The sequence below is a fragment of the Schistocerca serialis genome, chromosome 9 (genome assembly GCF_023864345.2).
Source record: "Schistocerca serialis cubense isolate TAMUIC-IGC-003099 chromosome 9, iqSchSeri2.2, whole genome shotgun sequence".
Lineage (NCBI taxonomy): Eukaryota > Metazoa > Arthropoda > Insecta > Orthoptera > Acrididae > Schistocerca > Schistocerca serialis.
This window is the reverse complement of record NC_064646.1, coordinates 82,738,237-82,758,732: the sequence shown is the minus strand read 5'-3', so window position 1 is coordinate 82,758,732 and position 20,496 is coordinate 82,738,237. Positions and strand designations below refer to the sequence as shown.

The 20,496-nt window shown below is 43.0% G+C and overlaps 1 protein-coding gene across 2 annotated transcripts in view; it reads left to right on the top strand.

Annotated features, from left to right (window-relative positions):
• The window catches only part of LOC126419825 (serine protease inhibitor I/II-like), a 104,555-nt gene that overhangs the window by 69,489 nt on the left and 14,570 nt on the right, over positions 1–20,496 (top strand). Inside the window, exon 1 of one of the 2 annotated variants that reach the window (XM_050087058.1) lies at positions 12,315–12,404. The exons of the other annotated variant lie outside the window; for it this stretch is intronic. Coding sequence (XP_049943015.1) covers positions 12,341–12,404 — 64 coding nt within the window. The 5' untranslated portion in view covers positions 12,315–12,340. Of the gene's footprint in view, positions 1–12,314; positions 12,405–20,496 lie in introns of those variants that run through there. 2 annotated transcript variants of the gene reach the window in all.

Sequence of the window (20,496 nt, the reverse complement as noted above, 5' to 3'; positions counted from 1 at the left end):
TTACGCTGCATTGTATAACTGTACTGAGTATTGTTTTTTGGTTATCAGTGACTGGCTGCCGTTTCTTGTTCAGTGAGGTTTACGAAAACAGCAACGGTGTCTCAAATCATCGTATATAAAATAAAAACAGAAAATATGGAGAAATAAAACAACTCTCCGACATAGGAAGCAAGATCGCAGAAGTTGGATATAATAAATAAGAGAAAATAGCTCTGCTGTTCTTGGGTATTGATACCGCTTCGACGAAAAAGTTTCTATGTGTGGAGCAGAGCATCATATAGAAGTGTCGCGAGGAAATTGGTAAGAACAGGAAAGAAACTGCGCCAACAGCGTGGCGCTGCGGGAGAATGCAAAAGAAAAAGTGATAGGGCAGGCACCGTGCAACGTGAGACAGAATCTGCCGGAAGCATGCAGTTTCAGCCCAAACATTGAATTTTTTTTAAATACAAACCACGTGAAAGTGCTGTGCCAACAGAACTCGATTTCATATGTAGCGCTCTGACTGGCTATCGTTGTCGCGGAAGGTTTCACTGCGGGCAGTAAAACGGTTAAGTCACAACAGTCTTTTCAGAGAACGAGAGACGTTATGATAAGTACATTCTTCTGTGTAAAAGAATCGTAGGTATCTGTGGACGTAAAAAAGTTACAGTTATTAACCATCAAGTAAGATATTTGTTCTTTTATGTACCATCACCTGCAAAATATTCTAACAAAAAGGAGATATAAACGGCGATGCAGAGACCTGGAGGGATTTTGTCTAGTGACACAACGATGGACTGGGAGATCAAAAAGTCAGTATAAATTTGAAAACTTAATAAACGACGGAATAATGTAGATAGAAAGGTAAAAATTGACACACATGCTTGGAATGACGTGGGTTTCATTAGAACAAAAAGAAACACAACAAAATATTGCTAGACTCGTGCAAGATCTCTTGCGCGCGTCGTTTTGTTTGATCGTGTGCTCTGCCGCCATTTTCGTCATGCTTGACCTCCCAGGTCCCCAGACCTCAGTCCGTCCGATTACTGGCTTTGGGGTTACCTGAAGTCGCAAGTGTATCGTGACCGAACGACATCTCTAGGGATGCTGAAAGATAACATCCGACGCCAATGCCTCACCATAACTCCCGACTTGCTTTACAGTGCTGTTCACAACATTATCCTCGACTACAGCTATTGTTGAGGAATGATGGTGGACATATTGAGCATTTCCTGTGAAGAGCATCATCTTTGCATTGTCTTACTTTGTTATGCTAATTATTGCTATTCTGATTAGATGAAGCGCCATCTGTCGGACACTTTTTGAACTTTTGTATTTTTTTGGTTCTAATAAAACCCCATGTCATTCCAAGCATCTGTGTCAATTTGTACCTCTCTATATACATTATTCCGTGATTTATTCAGTTTTCAAATTTATACTGACTTTTTGATCACCCGGTATTTTCAGGAAGAAATCTTAAGAATACAGATGTGAGTTTAGTTTACCAGGGAAGAACGACGTGTCGAGATGGAGCGCCGGTGCGGTGTGGACGCTATGGAGTGTGTCGTGGTGGCTGCGGCTTTTAACTCACTTTCCTAAGAACTGGGCGAGTTAAACTAACGAAAGGTCTACGGATTTAAAAATACTGGGACACGAAGTAATAATTTTCCGGAATACCTGTCTGTGGCTTGGCTTCGTATTTTCGCGACCGTGAAAATTTGAAAGATTTCAAGTGTGATAATTTAATTTGCACAGGAACTGGACTTTTTAATCAAATTAGGAACATGTTCTAAACAAATACTAAAATTCGTAGTTATCTCGGTGAGATAACCGCAGTAGTTGCTATGCAATTTAGCTCAAGGCGGTTTTTGCGGCTTGTACACCAACACTCTCCCAATTTTTCCACGTGGTGATCTGTTAATTCAGTCCCAGAAGTTGGAAAGAGTAACATAGGTACAAAGAAGATCACTGGGTAACAGTAGCAATACTTGAGCTGATCCGTGAAGGAAGGAAGTACAAAAGTGCTTAGGGAAGCTCAGGAATACAGAAATACAGGAGCACTTAGGAATGAAATAAACAGCAAGTGCAGGGAAGCTAGGGCGAAATGGCTGCATGAAAACTGTGAATAAAAGAAGTTATTGTCGCAGAGAGTTACTCAGCATGTAGAAAAATCAAAACAAGCTTTGGTGAAATTAAAAGCAAATGTGGTAACATTAAGAGACTAATGGGAATTCCAATGTCAAATGCAGAGGACAGAGCGGACACTTGGAAAGAGTACACTGAAGATCTCTACGAACGGGAAGACTTGTTTAGTAACGATATAGAAGAAGAAACAAGAGTCGATGTATAAGAGTTAGAAAATCCAGTATCAGCATCAGAATTTAAATGAGCTTTGGAGGATTTAAGATCGAATAACGCAGAGGGGATAGATAGCATTCCACTAAAATTTCTAAAGTTGTTAGGGGAAGTCACAACATGACGACTGTTCACGTTGGCGTGTAGAATGTATGAGTTTTGTGATATACCATCTGACGTTCGGAAAAAATCATCCACACAATTTAGAAGATTGCAAGAGCCGGAAAGTGCGAGAACTATCGCACAATCAGCTTAACAGCTCACGCATCCAAGTTGATGACAAGAATAATACACAGAAGGAAGGAAAAGAATATTGAGGATGTGGTAGATGACTATCAGTTTTGCATCATAAAAAGTAAAGGCAACAGAGAGGCAATTCTGACGTTGCGTTTTGTAATGGAAGCAAGACTAAAGAAAAATCAAGACACGTTCATTGCATTTATCGACCTGCAAAAAGCGTTCGACAATGTACAATGATGCAAGATGTCTGAAATTCTGAGAAAAAATAGGGATAAGCTATAGAGAAAGACGGGTAATAGACAATATGTATAAGAGCCAAGACGGAACAATAAGAGTGAAAGATCAAGAAAGATGTAGTTGCATTAGAAAGGGTGTACGACAGGGATGTAGTCTTCCACCTTACCGCTCAGTTTATGCTTCCAAAAAGCAATGACAGAAATAAAAGAAAGATTAAACAGTGGAATTAAAATTGAAGATGAAAGGATATTAGTGATGAGATTCGCTGGTGACATTGCTATCCTCAGAGAAAATGAAAAAGAATTACGTGATCTGCTGAATGGAATGAACAGTCTTAATAAGTACAGCATTGTTGTTGTTGTGGTCTTCAGTCCTGAGACTGGTTTGATGCAGCTCTCCATGCTACTCTATCCTGTGCAAGCTTCTTCATCTCCCAGTACCTTCTGCAACCTACATCCTTCTGAATCTGCTTAGTGTATTCATCTCTTGGTCTCCCTCTACGATTTTTACCCTCCACGCTGCCCTCCAATGCTAAATTTGTGATCCCTTGATGCCTCAGAACATGTCCTACCAACCGATCCCTTCTTCTAGTCAAGTTGTGCTACAAACTCCTCTCCTCCCCAAAAAATTCTATTCAATACCTCCTCATTAGTTATGTGATCTACCCATCTAATCTTCAGCATTCTTCTGTAGCACCACATTTCGAAAGCTTCTATTCTCTTCTTGTCCAAACTATTTATCGTCCATGTTTCGCTTCAATACATGGCTACACTCCATACAAATACTTTCAGAAACGACTTCCTGACACTTAAACCTATACTCGATGTTAACAAATTTCTCTTCTTCAGAAATGCTTTCCTTGCCATTGCCAGTCTACATTTTATATCTTCTGTACTTCGACCATCATCAGTTATTTTGCTCCCCAAATAGCAAAACTCCTTTACTACTTTAAGTGTCTCATTTCCTAATCTAATTCCCTCAGCCTCACCAGACTTAATTCGACTACATTCCATTATCCTACAGTACAGCATATGGATTGAAAATGAATCGAAAAAAGACGAAAGTAATGAGAGGTAGAGAAAATGAGAATAGCGAGACACGTGACATCACTATTGATGGTTACAAAGTAGACAAAGTTAAGGAATTCTGGTACTTTGGAAGGAAAATTAGCCATGATGGACGAAGCAAGGAGGACATAAAAACTAGACTAGCGCAGGCAAAAACGTCATTTCTGGACAATAGAAATCTGCTTGTTTCAAACATTGTCCTTAATTTGAGGAATAAATTTCTAAGAACGTACGTTTGGAGCACAGCATCGTATTGTAGTGAAACATGGGCTGTGAGAAAACCGGAACAGAAGAGAATCGAAGCATTTGAGATGTGGCGCTACAGAATAATGTTGAAAATTAGTTGAACTGGTAAGATATGGAATAAGGAGGATCTCCACAGAATCGGCAAAGGACGGAAGATATGGAAAACAGTAACAAGAAGAAGAGACAGGATGGTAGGACATCTGTCAAGACAGCATGGAGTAACTTTCATGGTGCTGTTAATAACACAAGAGAGAGACTAATGTTAGGAAATAATAAAACTAAATTGTTTACTGATATAAAATCCGTAATTATTCGCACCAATACACTTACAACAATGATTAATAAATCTTAACGCACCAAGTCCAGGAGGGGAAAGGTAACGTAGAAAGTGAGAGAAGAGGGAAGAAAAAAACAAATTACAAACATCACTTCACAAAGTCTATACCCCTTCCTCCAGATATTGAAACACTGTGGATTCAATGACTCAGCGCATAGTTATAATTGGTAAATGTAATTTTACTAGAACAAGAAAAAATACTGATATTTCGTTATAGAGTCCATTTTAACAGAGCCAAGGAAATGTTATTTACGTAACGATATCAAACATAAAAGCATTTCATTAATTCCAGATGTCTAGGAATAATAAATATATAGTACCTTAAGTAGGACTAGATCAAAAGTTCATATAAGAGTATCCATAGGCAGAAATGAAGATTTTATATTCGCGTTATCAAACGCACACATTGCTCAGAAACACATAGATAAAAGGTAAGGATGTCTTTCATTGTGTTGGATCGTAATGTTCAACAGTTTTAAATCTCATAAAGTGACTAAAGTTGAATGCTTATTACAGAGAGTAATTATTCAGTATATTTAGTTCTTCTAGTCTTTTAACACATACCACTAAATCACAAATGATTCAGTTTCGATTATAGTTCTTCCTTTAAAAGTTTTAATTAAAAGAGTCTCAAGTGGATAGTGCTGGTGACATGCGCCTGAAAGCGATGGGGCAGGTGTAGGGCTGCATACATTATGGCGTGAAGGCCCAGAACCTGTTTTTGTAGCCAGAACCCTCCAGGAAGATTAGTCGGGATTAGTGGAGAGTGTACCTCCCAGGACAGGGTTCCATGGAGATTATGGCGACGTCATCATTCGGTAGATTACATGAAAAAGTATACAGACGCGTATTAGGATAGTTGCGCAAATGAAATACAGTAAAAATTTACATTAGAGTACAGTTAATTTGCGTTTTCTTCATCGGGTAATAATCGTTATTACTTGCATCAGGATTTACGTGTTAGAAATTCTCGTGAATGTACACTCCTGGAAATTGAAATAAGAACACCGTGAATTCATTGTCCCAGGAAGGGGAAACTTTATTGACACATTCCTGGGGTCAGATACATCACATGATCACACTGACAGAACCACAGGCACATAGACACAGGCAACAGAGCATGCACAATGTCGGCACTAGTACAGTGTATATCCACCTTTCGCAGCAATGCAGGCTGCTATTCTCCCATGGAGACGATCGTAGAGATGCTGGATGTAGTCCTGTGGAACGGCTTGCCATGCCATTTCCACCTGGCGCCTCAGTTGGACCAGCGTTCGTGCTGGACGTGCAGACCGCGTGAGACGACGCTTCATCCAGTCCCAAACATGCTCAATGGGGGACAGATCCGGAGATCTTGCTGGCCAGGGTAGTTGACTTACACCTTCTAGAGCACGTTGGGTGGCACGGGATACATGCGGACGTGCATTGTCCTGTTGGAACAGCAAGTTCCCTTGCCGGTCTAGGAATGGTAGAACGATGGGTTCGATGACGGTTTGGATGTACCGTGCACTATTCAGTGTCCCCTCGACGATCACCAGTGGTGTACGGCCAGTGTAGGAGATCGCTCCCCACACCATGATGCCGGGTGTTGGCCCTGTGTGCCTCGGTCGTATGCAGTCCTGATTGTGGCGCTCACCTGCACGGCGCCAAACACGCATACGACCATCATTGGCACCAAGGCAGAAGCGACTCTCATCGCTGAAGACGACACGTCTCCATTCGTCCCTCCATTCACGCCTGTCGCGACACCACTGGAGGCGGGCTGCACGATGTTGGGGCGTGAGCGAAAGACGGCCTAACGGTGTGCGGGACCGTAGCCCAGCTTCATGGAGACGGTTGCGAATGGTCCTCGCCGATACCCCAGGAGCAACAGCGTCCCTAATTTGCAGGGAAGTGGCGGGGCGGTCCCCTACGGCACTGCGTAGGATCCTACGGTGTTGGCGTGCATCCGTGCGTCGCTGCGGTCCGGGCCCAGGTCGACGGGCACGTGCACCTTCCGCCGACCACTGGCGACAACATCGATGTACTGTGGAGACCTCACGCCCCACGTGTTGAGCAATTCGGCGGTACGTCCACCCGGCCTCCCGCATGCCCACTATAAGCCCTCGCTCAAAGTCCGTCAACTGCACATACGGTTCACGTCCACGCAGTCGCGGCATGCTACCAGTGTTAAAGACTGCGATGGAGCTCCGTATGCCACGGCAAACTGGCTGACACTGACGGCGGCGGTGCACAAATGCTGCGCAGCTAGCGCCATTCGACGGCCAACACCGCGGTTCCTGGTGTGTCCACTGTGCCGTGCGTGTGATCATTGCTTGTACAGCCCTCTCGCAGTGTCCGGAGCAAGTATGGTGGGTCTGACACACCGGTGTCAATGTGTTCTTTTTTCCATTTCCAGGAGTGTAGCTTGAGGCCATAATATTACAGTGTGACCATAAAAGCTTTTGGTACAGCACAATTAATTTACAGAATATTGTAGAGCAAACTCGAAACAGAAAAAGATCAGTTTGAGAGCTAAAAGCAAACTCTAATTTCTTGGTGTCATTTGCTACCTGGATCTGTCTTCTCACTGGCCATATGAGATGCCACGTTACCAACCGATGCGCCCTCGCTGGCACTTGGTTGCAGATTATAGACAACATAGCCAGATTCCAGACACAAAAAAGAATGGTAGGTAGAAAAATAAGAGCAAACAAAAAAGTCAGATTGATGATAAGAATGACATGGCAAAGAATTAGAAATAAAAAATTAGATTTAAACCACTTATCTGAGTAAAAGTGATAATCAAACTCTTTTGATTAGATTTAAAAATAAAATGTTTAATGACACTGTCCTGTCTTGCCCCACACATTGGGTGTGAAGGCTAGCAAGTGCCAGCAGCTTCTCAAAGAGCTGCCGTGCGATGCCACATCTGCGGAAATATCGCGACATGTCTGCACCTACAGCAGGGAAATGTCACAGTCGTAATCACACACAAAGCAGGCGATATGCTCCTCATACAGTACAGGTCATACAGAACAGGCCACAGCGCATCATGACATCGGTGTCAGCATATCATTGGTGCTATGCCAGTGTAACACGTGTGCCACCTTTGCAATGCCATCTGATCATTCAGTTTTGCTATAATCTGTTACAGCAATAAAAAACTGTTCAAAGGTTTCTCTCACCGCAGAGCGCAGAACTCGAATGGTTCCTCTTCAGTAAGAACAGGTTCGCAGAACAGCTTCTGTGAAGTATGGAAGGTAGAAGACGAGGTATTGGCAGAACTGAGGCTGTGAGGACGGGTCGTGAGGCGTGATCGGGTAGTTCAGATGGCAGAGCACTTGCCCGCGAATGGCAAAGGTCCTGAGTTCGAGTCTCGGTCCGCCACACACTTTTAATCTGCCAGGAACTTTCATATCAGCGTACACTCCGCTGCAGAGTGAAAATCTCATTTTGGACGATTTCCCCCTCCCCTCCCCCTTCGTTCCCTTTCCTCTCCCTTCCATGGGTGACCTTGGTCTGTGTCACCAGTGACCTTCAATATGACGTGCACAGATGTAATGGACACCAGAAAAAAAAATGCTGACAGATGCTGCGTCAGCGATGGGGGCCAGAAACTGCAGTGATCCCTCTGCTCTCCTGACGGTACAATTGTCTCTGATGTGTACTGATATCTATGCCTCGTACAGTTTCGTTTAATCACACCTCCAAGTATAATTTTCAGTAATGCCTCATATCGCAATATGCACCCAACTAGCTTGCCTGTTCTATTGAGTACTTCCTTATTAGATTATTTTTATCTTTGACTTGTTGCTGGACGTCTTCATTCCTTTCTCGATCACTCCCTCTGATGTTCAACATTCCCTCATACTGTATAAAGTTCTCCTTTAATATTATACATTGTATGTTAGAAGTACAAATTTAATGCATATAAGTGAGCAACTATATTGATGCAAGAGCGCTGTTAATGCAATATATAAAGAAATGTTTTAAGAGGAGAACATTAAACTGAATTTGAATTTGCTTAACTTGCTACGTTTGTTTGTGTGACCATCTTCGGCAGCAGCTGTTAACATCAGTTATTATAGGTTATCTGTCTTGAACTGACTGCAATGTAATTAAAAGAATTACACCAGACGCGTTTCGCTTTTATTTGCAAAGTATCTTCTGTGGCATTGGTGTTTCTTTACATAGTGTTACTAGCAGTGGTTGATGTCGACAGATTTTATTTCACATCTGCAGTTTTTTGCATTTTGCTTTATTTCCTGCGCTGCACTATTTATAATTGACTTTCTTAACTGTTTTTCATTCATCACAGCTACAGTGTTCATGCCTATTCGAAAAACAGACGAACTGTAGCAGTGATGAATGAAAAACAGTTATGAAAATCAATTATAAATAGTGCAGCGCAGGAAATAAAGCAAAATGCAAAAAACTACAGATGTGAAATAAAGTCTGTCGACATCAAACACTGCTAGCAAGAGAGGAAGGTGCAGAGTATGTAAAGAAACACCAATGTCACAGAAGATGCTTTGCAAATAAAAGCTAAACGCGTCTGGTGTAATTCTTTTAATTACACTAGTGGCCATTAAAACTGCTACACCAAGAAGAAATGCAGATGATAAATGGGTATTCATTGGACAAATATATTATACTAGAACTGACATTTGATTACATTTTCACGCAATTTGGGTGCATAGATCCTGAGAAATCAGTATCCAGCACAACCACCTCTGGCCGTAATAACGGTCTTGATACGCCTGGGCATTGAGTCAAACAGAGCTTGGATGGCGTGTACAGGTACAGCTGCCCATGCAGCTTCAACACGATGCCACAGTTCGTCAAGAGAGTGACTGGCGTATTGTGACGAACCAGTTGCTCGGCCACCATTGACCAGACGTTTTCAATTGCTGAGAGATCTGGAGAATGTGCTTGCCAGGGCAACAGTCGAACATTTTCTGTATCCAGAAAGACCTGTACAGGACCTGCAACATGCGGTCGTGCGTTATCCTGCGGAAATGTAGGGTTTCGCAGGGATCGAATGAAGGGTAGAGCCACGGGTCGTAACACATCTGAAATGTAACGTAACGTAACCCCATACCATCACGCTGGGTGATACGCCAGTATGGCGATGACGAGTACACGCTTCCAATGTGCGTTCACGCGATGTCGCCAAACACGGTTGCCACCATCATGATGCTGTAAACAGAACCTGGATCCATCCGAAAAAATGACGTTTTGCCATTAATGCACCCAGGTTCGTCGTTGAGTACGCAATCGCAGGCACTCCTGCCTGTGATGCAGCGTCAAGGGTAACCGCAGCCATGGTCTCCGAGCTGATAGTCCATGCTGCTGCAAACGTCGTCGAACTGTTCGTGCAGATGGTTGTTGTCCTGCAAACGTCCCCATCTGTTGACTCAGGGATCGAGACGTGGCTGAACGATCCATTACAGCCATGTGGATAAGATGCCTGTCATCTCGACTGCTAGTGATACGAGGCCGTTGGGATCCAGCACGGCGTTCCGTATTACACTCCTGAACCCACCGATTCCATATTCTGCTAACAGTCACTGGATCTCGACCAACGCGAGCAGCAATGTCGCGATACGATAAACCGCAATCGCGACAAGCTACAATCCGACCTTTATCAAAGTTGGAAACGTGATGGCACGCATTTCTCCTACTTCCACGAGGCATCACAACAACGTTTCACCAGGCAACGCCGGTCAACTGCTGTTTGTGTATGAGAAATCGGTTGGAAACTTTCCTCATGTCAGCAGGTTGTAGGTGTCACCACCGGCGCCAACCTTGTGTGAATGATCTGAAAAGCTAATCATTTGCATATCAGAGCATCTTCTTCCTGTCGTTTAAATTTCGCGTCTGTAGCACGTCATCTTCGTGGTGTAGCAATTTTAATGGCCAGCTGTGTACACCGCAGTCAGCCCAAGACAGATAACCTATAATAACTGATACTTAACTTGCGGTTGACATTAGTGTCTAGGGTTCTAGTCCAGTTTATAACCTTAATGAAAATAAAAATTGGTCCAAGGTTGTCTTTCAGCGGTGACTGATGTATAATTCATTAATTTTTTTATCGTCTTTTTATTTGCACCTCTTTGAATTCGGTAGATATATCACAAACATTTTCCGCAACACCTGAAGTCACAGTTTGCGTAGCAGAACTTTTGTGTGTAGTGCATCTTTGTTCACACCGTTTGTAGCAAAGAGTTCCTCGAACTGCACAAGAACATAGTCGAAAAACTAGTGACAAACTAACTGTCTCTTTAGCGCTTATTTATGCTATATACCAGTTCTCTAATGTTCTGGAAACTGAGAATATTCGTTGATTCAGATTGGTGCTGTATAAACTTCCGCTCTTAATATTCAACAGAAATCAAAATTAGCTGAGTATTTCACCTACAAAAATATTTCAAAAATATTATGGAAAAAAGCGATATTTGGAAAAAATGAAATACTAACTCGTTTTTCAGAAGTACGGATGTTAAATCACGTCCTGAGATCAGCATAATGTAGGTGGGTAAATTACACAAATATAAGTTCAAATGGTTCAAATGGCTCTGAGCTCTATGGGACTTAACATCTGAGGTCATCAGTCCCCTAGAACTTAGAACTACTTAAGCCTAACTAACCTAAGGACATCACACACATCCATGCCCGAGGCAGGATTCGAACCTGCGACGTAGCGGTCGCGCGGTTCCAGGCTGAAGCGCCTATAACCGCTCGGCCACCAGCGGCCGGCCACAAATATAAGTGCTATTTCACATAAAAGATGTTTGTTTGATTTTATAAGATAGAACTGAGAACAAAGTTATGTTTTAAATTTTGTTGTTTACATTTATAGGAAGAGTAATTTTTGTACCATAACCCGAAAACGTGTAAAAATATCGATATATACTAGACTAACTTAATACAAGGCAGAACTTCGCCAGACTAATACAACATTAAGTAAATATCCAGAAACATGAAACGGACACTAATATATCAGAAAATAAGTATAATCATGATTGAAAATAATGTGGTATCGCATGTTTCCTTAAGATGAAAAAGTTACACAGACCTTGTTCTATTATGGTTTTACCCCTGACGAAGATGACGGAGATAGTCATCGAAAGCTTGGGATTTTATCCAAATTTGACGCGGCAAGTAAACCGAGAACTTTTTATGCGAGGACTCCGTCGCGAAAGACTTCGTAATCGTAGCCATCATGTTGCAAAGCTTTCGAATCGTTTCAGTCTTTCGAGTTGTCGCATCCCTACAGAGCTGTACTCAACTTGTCATTAAACATTTTCTGGTCTCAGGCTTTATATTTTTGAATGTTAGCAGCTGTTTTTACAGAGAGCCCTTTTTCCTAGTGCACTACTTACTACGATGACTTTCGTTCGTATTCCATGATTATATGTTTTACTTTCGGGATAGCAATCTTCGTCCACAAGTGAAAGGGAACGAACTACACTAAACCGGCACACTTTCGCCTCACATTTCACATATCCTCTGGTTGTTATCAGCGCGCAGTGTTTCATTACAAACAGTGACGTGTGACATAGCTGTATTCAGTTTTAAAGAAGCATCGGAAATCATTAAAAAAGGAAACACCGTTGCCTAAAAACCTCATCGGAAAAAGAATTCACGAATTTTATAGGAGGGAAGTAATATCCTCGACGCGTTACTTCATATCGCCCGAACGAAGAACAGAAATAAAGACTCACAATGGATTGTATTTCCGAGAAGAAACGGCAGTGAGTGAGTACATTCGTGCGAAAAGCGATGCATAAAAGCGGCGCAGTAGCGGGGAAGGGGGACGCTCGCTATAAAAGGCGCCGCTGCGGCGCCTGGGGCAGTCGACGACCGCGTCATCATAGTCGTCGCAGCAGTCATCATGAAGCTGGCGCTCATTGTTTGCGGGCTGCTTCTCTTCGTCGTACTCGTCCAGGCCAATCGGAGTGAGTACGCCGGTTGGCACGTTCCTTGCGAAAGCTCTATTCAGCGACCGTTTCTGGTTGCGACTTCCACCTTAACGCCGCTTTGTTCTGCTTGAATTACGACGCTACAGCTACGGAGGCATCTCTTACATAAGGCAGCTGTTAAGCAGAACCAGCCATTGTACGACATCCTGCTCGTGTATAAAACCTTCAGTCCTCGTTGGCAAAAATTTGCTTAGCCACAGTCCGTAGTTTCATTACGTCGTCGCCATACCACCTTACATGAACTTCTACTATTCACTGTGCAGTGCATGGCGGCGTTTACTTTGTGCTGTTGATAGTCATCCATATTTCTGCAGCTGTGTCATACAGAACCGAAGCTAAAATTATTGGCTGTATGCCTCCGCACGAGTTCTGTTGTTTGGTCTCAAGATTGTTCTGATGTAGATATAGACGACAGTCTGTTTTGGGAAAGGGAGCTCATCTCTGCATAATTATTGCAGTCACTTGCATTTGGTTACTGTAGTCAATTCTTGGTATTCCTGTACAATTTTTATCCTCTCCATTTCACTCCCTCCCTTTCACCCCCCCCCCCCCCTCCCCACCTCCCGGCAAACAGTTCTGTCCACTATCAAGCTAACTATTCCTTAAGGCGCAAGGTGTGTCATGTCTACTTTTGGTGCCTCATTTGTTAATACGAACTTTCACCGTTATCTAATGTGATTCGACTACAATCGTTTAATCTTGTACGTTCTTGACCTTCAATTTTCAAGCCACACTATCCATACCGCTCCTAATTCATTGCTGTTCCCAACATAATCAGAATACTACCGGCTTACATTTTAGATTCCATTTCTAACCGTGTGTATAGGAGGCATGTCCGGAAAGCTAGTACCGTTTCCGAAAAGAAACCATAAAAATATTTTTTTATAACCAAAATTTATTTTTACAAGAAAGGGCACTATTTAAACTATTTTTCCTCATAGTTGGCATGATTGTTCAGGCGTCGCCAGTGAAGACAGCCACTGCTGTTTTTTATGGGTCGTTTTCTGCTAGTTGAGTTCCTTCCCAGAGATGAAACCACCAGTGTGGTACGCTAGCGTGAAACACTGTGAACGGCGCGCGGTTCAAAACAAAAGGCGAGGAATGCCCAGTCGTGGCATTGTGTTGCTTGATGATAACGCACGCCCACATTCTGTTGGTGTCAATCAAAACATTTTTCAACAATTCGATTGGATGCACGTCGATGACCTACTGCACTGCCCCGGCCTTTCACCTTTTGACTGCCACTTGTTCCTGAACCTGGGCGTGATTTTGATGGAGGGAGATTTGACAGCGAGAAAGACGCAAAAAACGGCGTTCAGCAGTGGCTGTCTTCACTGGCGAAACCCTGCTAGAGAAGAGGGCCTAGAAAAACTGGTTTCCCGTTAGGATAAGTATCCGATAAATAGTGACAACTACGAGGTCTGTTCAAAAAATTGCGGAACACTGTCCACGAATTTTTTCTACGCTTACCTATTACTTATTGTGCATGGTCTCCATGTAAATACCCCCTCCACAATCGATACACCGCTTCCAACTCCATTTCCACTTCCGGAAGCAGACTTGGTACGCCTCTTGATGGATCGCGCGAAGTGCCGTCTAGGAATTTTCTCTTATCTCGCCTGTCATTGTAAATCTTCGTCCTTTCAACGACGTTTTCATCTCTGGAAATAAAAAAAAAGTCCGAGATACCAAGTCTGGAGACTACAGAGGATGAGGCAGCACAGTGATTTCCTGTTTTCGTGCAATAGTTACGCACCAGCAGGGATGAATGTGCGGATGGGTTATCGTGATGCAGGAGCCGTGAATTGTCTCGCCACATTTCAGGCCGTTACCTTATCACATTTTCTCTCAGGCGTCGCAACACGTCCCGATAATACCATCGATTAGCAGTATGTCCCTGTGGCATGAATTCATGGTGAACTAATCCTTCAGAGTCAAAGAAACTATCAGCATGGCTTTAACATATGATCTGACCTGACGAGCTTTTTTTGGCCTTTGAGAACCTTTCCCGACGCACTGTGAAGACGGAACCTTGTTCTCAATATCATAACCGTATACCACGTCTCATCAGCAGTTATGATTCTCTTAAGGAACATCTTGTTCTCATTTACGCGTACCAAAAGCTCTTCACAGATTCCAAGGCAAAGGTCTTTCTGGGCGTGACTCAAGAGCCGTGGGACGAACTTGGAGGCGACATTATGCATTCCAAGACGCTGTGTCACGATTTCAGGACACGATCCGACTGAAAAGTTACATTCTTGTGGAATCTCTCGGACATCAGTCTTCGATTGGCACGAACCATTTCGTTGACCTTCCTGACATGAGCGTCGTCGGTAGACGCCGAAGGGCGTTCAGAACGAGGGCCATCTTTGTCAGTCCGATCATTTTTAAACCGTGTGTCCCATTCATAATACCGAGTACGGATTAAGCACTCATACCCGTAGGCTTCCACATCAGTTGGTGTGTCTCTGTAAATATTTTCTTGAGTTTGAAGCAACATTTAATGAAGACTATTGCTCCTCTAACTCTGCCATATCGAAATTCGCAAACTGTGTGACACAACGTTCTGCTCATTACAGCACTGAACAATAACTGACAGATATACAATAATGAAACTTCCAACACTTACACATTAAACACAGGCGCGTGCAGTGATGCCAACCCGCATTTCGCTTCAACACACCGTTGGTTCGAAAATACGAATGTTCCGGATTTATTTGAATAGACCTCGTACATAGGAAAATAGTTTAAGAAATGGTCTTCTTGTAAAAATAAATGTTGGTTTAAAGAAAAGAACAATGTTTTTATGAGTTTTTTTTTTCAAACCGAACTTACTTTCCGGATATGCCTCGTGATTCTTTTTCCAGATATCTCCTTTACTGCATTCTCTACGTGTAACAGGGGGCGTAGGCTACAACCCTGATTCACTAATTTCTCAGTTATTTCCCCCGTTCCACGCCCTTCGAATTAAAGACTGCAGTCTGATTTCAATACAAGGTTATAGATGACCACCCGAGTTTCAAAGAGTTTGGTCCAGTGATCATTCTCATTTGCTTTCTCTTAATGTGCAAATGCTAAAATGTAGGTCTGTCTTTTTTCAATGTATCCTCTAATCTCATATATTTAGACCTTAATGGTCCCTACACGGGGTGTACAGTGGAGGCATTATAGTCGTGCACAGTGTTTCATAATGCTGGTTTTCTAAACTTGCTAAACAACATGTAGTAAAAAGATTGACTTCTCCTAAGACCGCCATCTAAGCTCAGGGAGACTTTCCGTCACTTTCTCATACTATTCGACCCGACCAGAAACAGACCTCTCATCACGCCTCTTAATTACTTCGATATCGTCCTTTAAGTAAGTGCGGATCACGAACATTAGCGAGGTAGTCAAGAATGGGTCGCATAAGGGTTCTGTATATGGTCTTCTTTCCAAACATTCTCACAGTAAATTGAATGCATTGTTTGTGGTTAATCCTGTGAATAACTGATATCATTGAATAATCGGTCTTCATTACATCTGACCTTATGTCGTCGTTCCATGTCTTCCCGTAACCTTACACCTGGATCTTTAACCTACGTCAGTCAGTTAAATAGCAGGTCACTGGCAATGATTCAAAAATTACGGAATTTATATCCAATTCTTCCGCACTGACTTAGCTTCCTACACATTTAGAGCAGTGTGCCATCCATCGCACCAAATGGAAACTGTACATGTCAACCTGCAGCCTGCTGTAACCACCCAACGACGAGACAGCATCATCAGCAAACAGTTCCAGGTTGATGTCAACTGGTTTATGTACAAAGGGAACACGAGCACACATATCATATTCCCCTGTGGCATTCCTGACTTTAGCTTTGTCCACTGAATAAGCAGTTGTGTATTCCTCAGAATACGCACCCCTCAGCACCTCTCCTCGAGCATCAGATTTTATCACCTCACTGCAGCTGCAGTTACATCGGTGTGGCAAGGAGCTCCTTCAGTGCGAGGTCAAAAAAGGCCAAAGACGTTTACGCCATTCGGCGGCTCAAGTATTGTCTACCATACAACAACAATATTGGCTGCTAATTGGAACAGGGGGTGGGATTGGAGGCACCCAGTGGTGAGCACAGCATGGCTCTATGGAGCATACACGAACTGGGTAGTCGACGAGTCACTCACAACAGTGCTAGTGATGTTGGTACAAAGCAGAGCAATTACAAATATAAACAAAGCAGACATTGGATTATATCTACAACAACGGTTGGCGAAGTTGAAATTTCGCTTGAAAGGAACCCAAGAAATTTCTCAGAGTGAGAAAGGAGTGGCAGATATCAGCGTTTCTGCAAGATCAGTTGGTGGAATGTGTGGTGTCGTATGCGCTCGACTGTGTGGACAATGGGCCTGAGAAATACAATTATGTCGGTACGTAGTTAACAAGTGAAAGCGATATTGAAACAGGTGTCGAGCCATATAGCCATCATCCTTATTGGGCAGGGAGCCACAAATACCGTCTCCAGTAAAACGTACTAGGGAAAGGTGGGGTTAAGTGGCCATTCTAAGAGAAATTCAATTTTTATGAAACCATGGCTCTTAACGGAAGTTAGTGGCATATACACCTCGAATATACATACTGTAAGATATCACACCAAATATTTATAACAAAGGTATGAGTATATTTTATAGGATATATAAACGTTTTTCTGAATGTGGCCACTTTTCCCTACCTAATGGGATAAAGTGCCCACGCCTTTGCCACCATTCCCAAATAGAGTCTTTAGTTTTAAAGAATGGGTAGAATTACAGTTTTTATTTCACCATTGATTATTATTAGGAGAACATAATATAAATAAGAAAGAAATGTGTTGCGATACATTGTTGGCACAAAACAATATTAAGTCATTTACAAAATTCGCTCTTTAAGTTGTCATCGTCCTCATCACATCCAGCTAATGGTTCATGAGCCCAGAGTTTACAGCTAGGACGTCTTATCCACCTAGTCTTTGCCTGCTATTTCAGACGATGTGGCATTCTGTTGTGCTCTACCAACCTGAATGCTAAACGCTGCAGGTCATTCACTGTAATTCCATGAAATTGCTTTTCTATTCCTAAAAAGTAATTAAGGATGTCTTGCTCTTGTTCTTCATCGAACTCTGCCCTTAAGTTGCCCATAACCTTTTTAATGCCAACTACACTATTTTTTCTAGAACTCTACATTTTAGGGTATTACCTGGAACATTTATTTGTTTTGCTGCTGCTGAAAAAAACATGTTATAATTTCTAACTAGTTCAGTTACCTTTTGCATCGCAACAGCATCCCACGTTTGTTGCCCTGTTTTCTGGATGTACACACATCAGAAAAAGTTTTCCATCACCCTGGTTCCCAGAACTCCTGAATGTGGTGGGTGTTATATCACACAGTCCCTTTGACTGTTCAGTGATGTCACTAAACCCACACAAAGACGTAAACAACCATGCATGAGCAGCGACTATTAGACGGATGGGGTCCATTAACCGATCAGTTCTAGTCATTCCACCAGGAAGGAGGTACGCGGCTCGTGTTGTCCGTAGTTCAACCAATCCTGGACGGTCAATACCACGGTTGCTACTTTGTGCCAGGAAGGGCTCTCAACAAGGGAAGTGTCCAGGCGTCTCGGAGTGAACCAAAGCGATGTTGTTCGGACGTGGAGGAGATGCAGAGAGACAGAAACTGTCGATGACATACCTCGCTCAGGCCGCCCAAGGGCTACTACTGCAGTGGATGACCGCTACCTACGGATTATGGCTCGGAGGAACCCGACATTAACGCCGCGATGTTGAATATTGCTTTCCGTGCAGCCACAGGACGTCATGTTACTACTCAAACTGCGCACAGTAGGCTGCCCAACGTCCATGGCGAGGTCCATCTTTGTAATCACGACACAACGCAGCACGGCACAGATGGGTCCGAAAACATGCCGAATGGACCGCTCAGGATGGCATAAAGTCTCTTCACCGATGAGTGTCGCATATGCCTTCAAACAGACAATCGTCGGAGACGTGTTTGGAGGCAACCCTGTCAGGCTGAAGGCCTTAGACACACTGTCCAGCGAGTGCAGCAAGACGGAGGTTCCCTGATGTTTAGGGGTGGCGTTCTGTGGGACCGACGTACGCCGCAGGTGGTCATGGAAGGTGCCGTAACGGCTGTATATACGTGAATGCCATCCTCTGACCGATAGAGCAACCATATCGGCAGCATATTAGCGAGACATTCGTCTTCATGGACGACAATTCGCGCCCCCATCGTGCCCCTCTTGTGAATGACATTCTTCAGGATAACGACATCGCTCGACTAGAGTAGCCTGTATATTCTCCAGACATGAACCCTATCGAACATGCCTGGGATGGATTGAAACGGGCAGTTCATGGACGACGTGACCCACCAACCACTCTTGAGGGATGTACGATGAATCGCCGTTGAGGAGTGGGACAATCTGGACCAACAGTACCTTGATGAACTTGTGGGTAGTATGCCACCACGAATACATCAATGCAAGAGAACGTGCACTGTGTCGTAACGGCAATCTGGACCACCACCTCTGATGGTCTCGCTGTATGGTGGTACAACATGCAATGTGTGGTTTTTATGAGCAATGAAAACGGCGGAAATGATGTTTATGTTGGTCTCTATTACAATTTTCTGTACAGGTTCCAGAACTCTCGGAATCGAGGTGATGCAAAACGTTTTTTTATATGTGTATTTTTATCGGATCTTGAAGGTCTTGCAAACTCTTGCAGAAGAGCAAGATAACAGATATTTGTTTTGTGGATAAAAGGATTTCTAATGTTTTAATTTCAATAGTTATGCATTGAATTAGTTAATTCTTATTGGAGCAATACACTGAAAAAAAGTCTGGAATAATGGCCATGTATCGGGAAAAGTGGCCACCTTTTCCCGACATGCAGTGTAGCCAGTTTTCGCGATCAAACTCCATGTTTGCGTCAGTGGATCACACGCGAAACAATACAACCGAAGGAAACGACAGTGACTTACATTCGCAAGCCAAAAGGCATTTCGTGAACTGTAATATCGCAAAAACCTACTGCTCTACATAAAAGTGAACAAAAGTTATATGACTGACTTCTCTGACATTAAACGATCGAGAAACCGAAATGTTTTCACAGAAAAACAACGGAGGAAGCTCCCTTGTCAACGTGACTGACAACACTAATATTGTCGATTACAGCTAGTTTGGTCGCTTCTCGGTAGGAAGGAGCACTGTTGAACACATCAAATGAGTACTGACCACTTTTCCCAACCTGGTCATTTTACCCTTCTTTCCCCTAAAGGGCAATCGTTATCCAAGGAGCGGATGTTAAACATAATTACGTATGTGGGAGATCACCCGTAGCACATTAAAAAACAATTATGAACAGAATTAGGGTAAGCCCGCAGCAACATAACCGCGTAGTGCATAAAAAAAATTACGGATATTCAAGGGAGGACGAGGCGCACCTGTTACACAAACTGGTGTTCGTGCATTTCAGTGACTCTCGATACTATAAACAGGATGCACATGATAGTGACCTACGGCGTTATGAACATCAGATGTCACGCGACATAGATTATACAGCTTTCGATGGAAGTATTGGACGGTTCCGTATCTTTGAACAGTGCTACAGAATTGGAAGAAGTACGATAACGAAATTTGAAACAACACGCCTACTTTCCAATGCTTAGCAAACTGCGGAATCGGTGCGAAAAATTGCCGCTGAGTGAAGCAAACTTATCCCACCGTTCACCAAGGAATTTGTTTTCAGCTCAGACCAATACGGATTTGAGGAGGAAATACATTTGAAAGGAACCTTTCAAATTAAAGGTAAAAAGGTAGTTGTATCAAGATCAACTAGTATCAATGCCTTAACGCATTCGTATACAACGATCTAGACTATTATTCTGGGTGAAAAATTTTCTGGCGAGTTATTTATTGTGTTGTGAGAACTTAGAGGTGCTGTGCCCCCTTCCATTCTTTCTCGTGTGCGTGATCTTGCAAGGGCAGTAGGGAATATTTACGTCACTACAAGCATGAGTGGGCAAATAGGAGTAAGA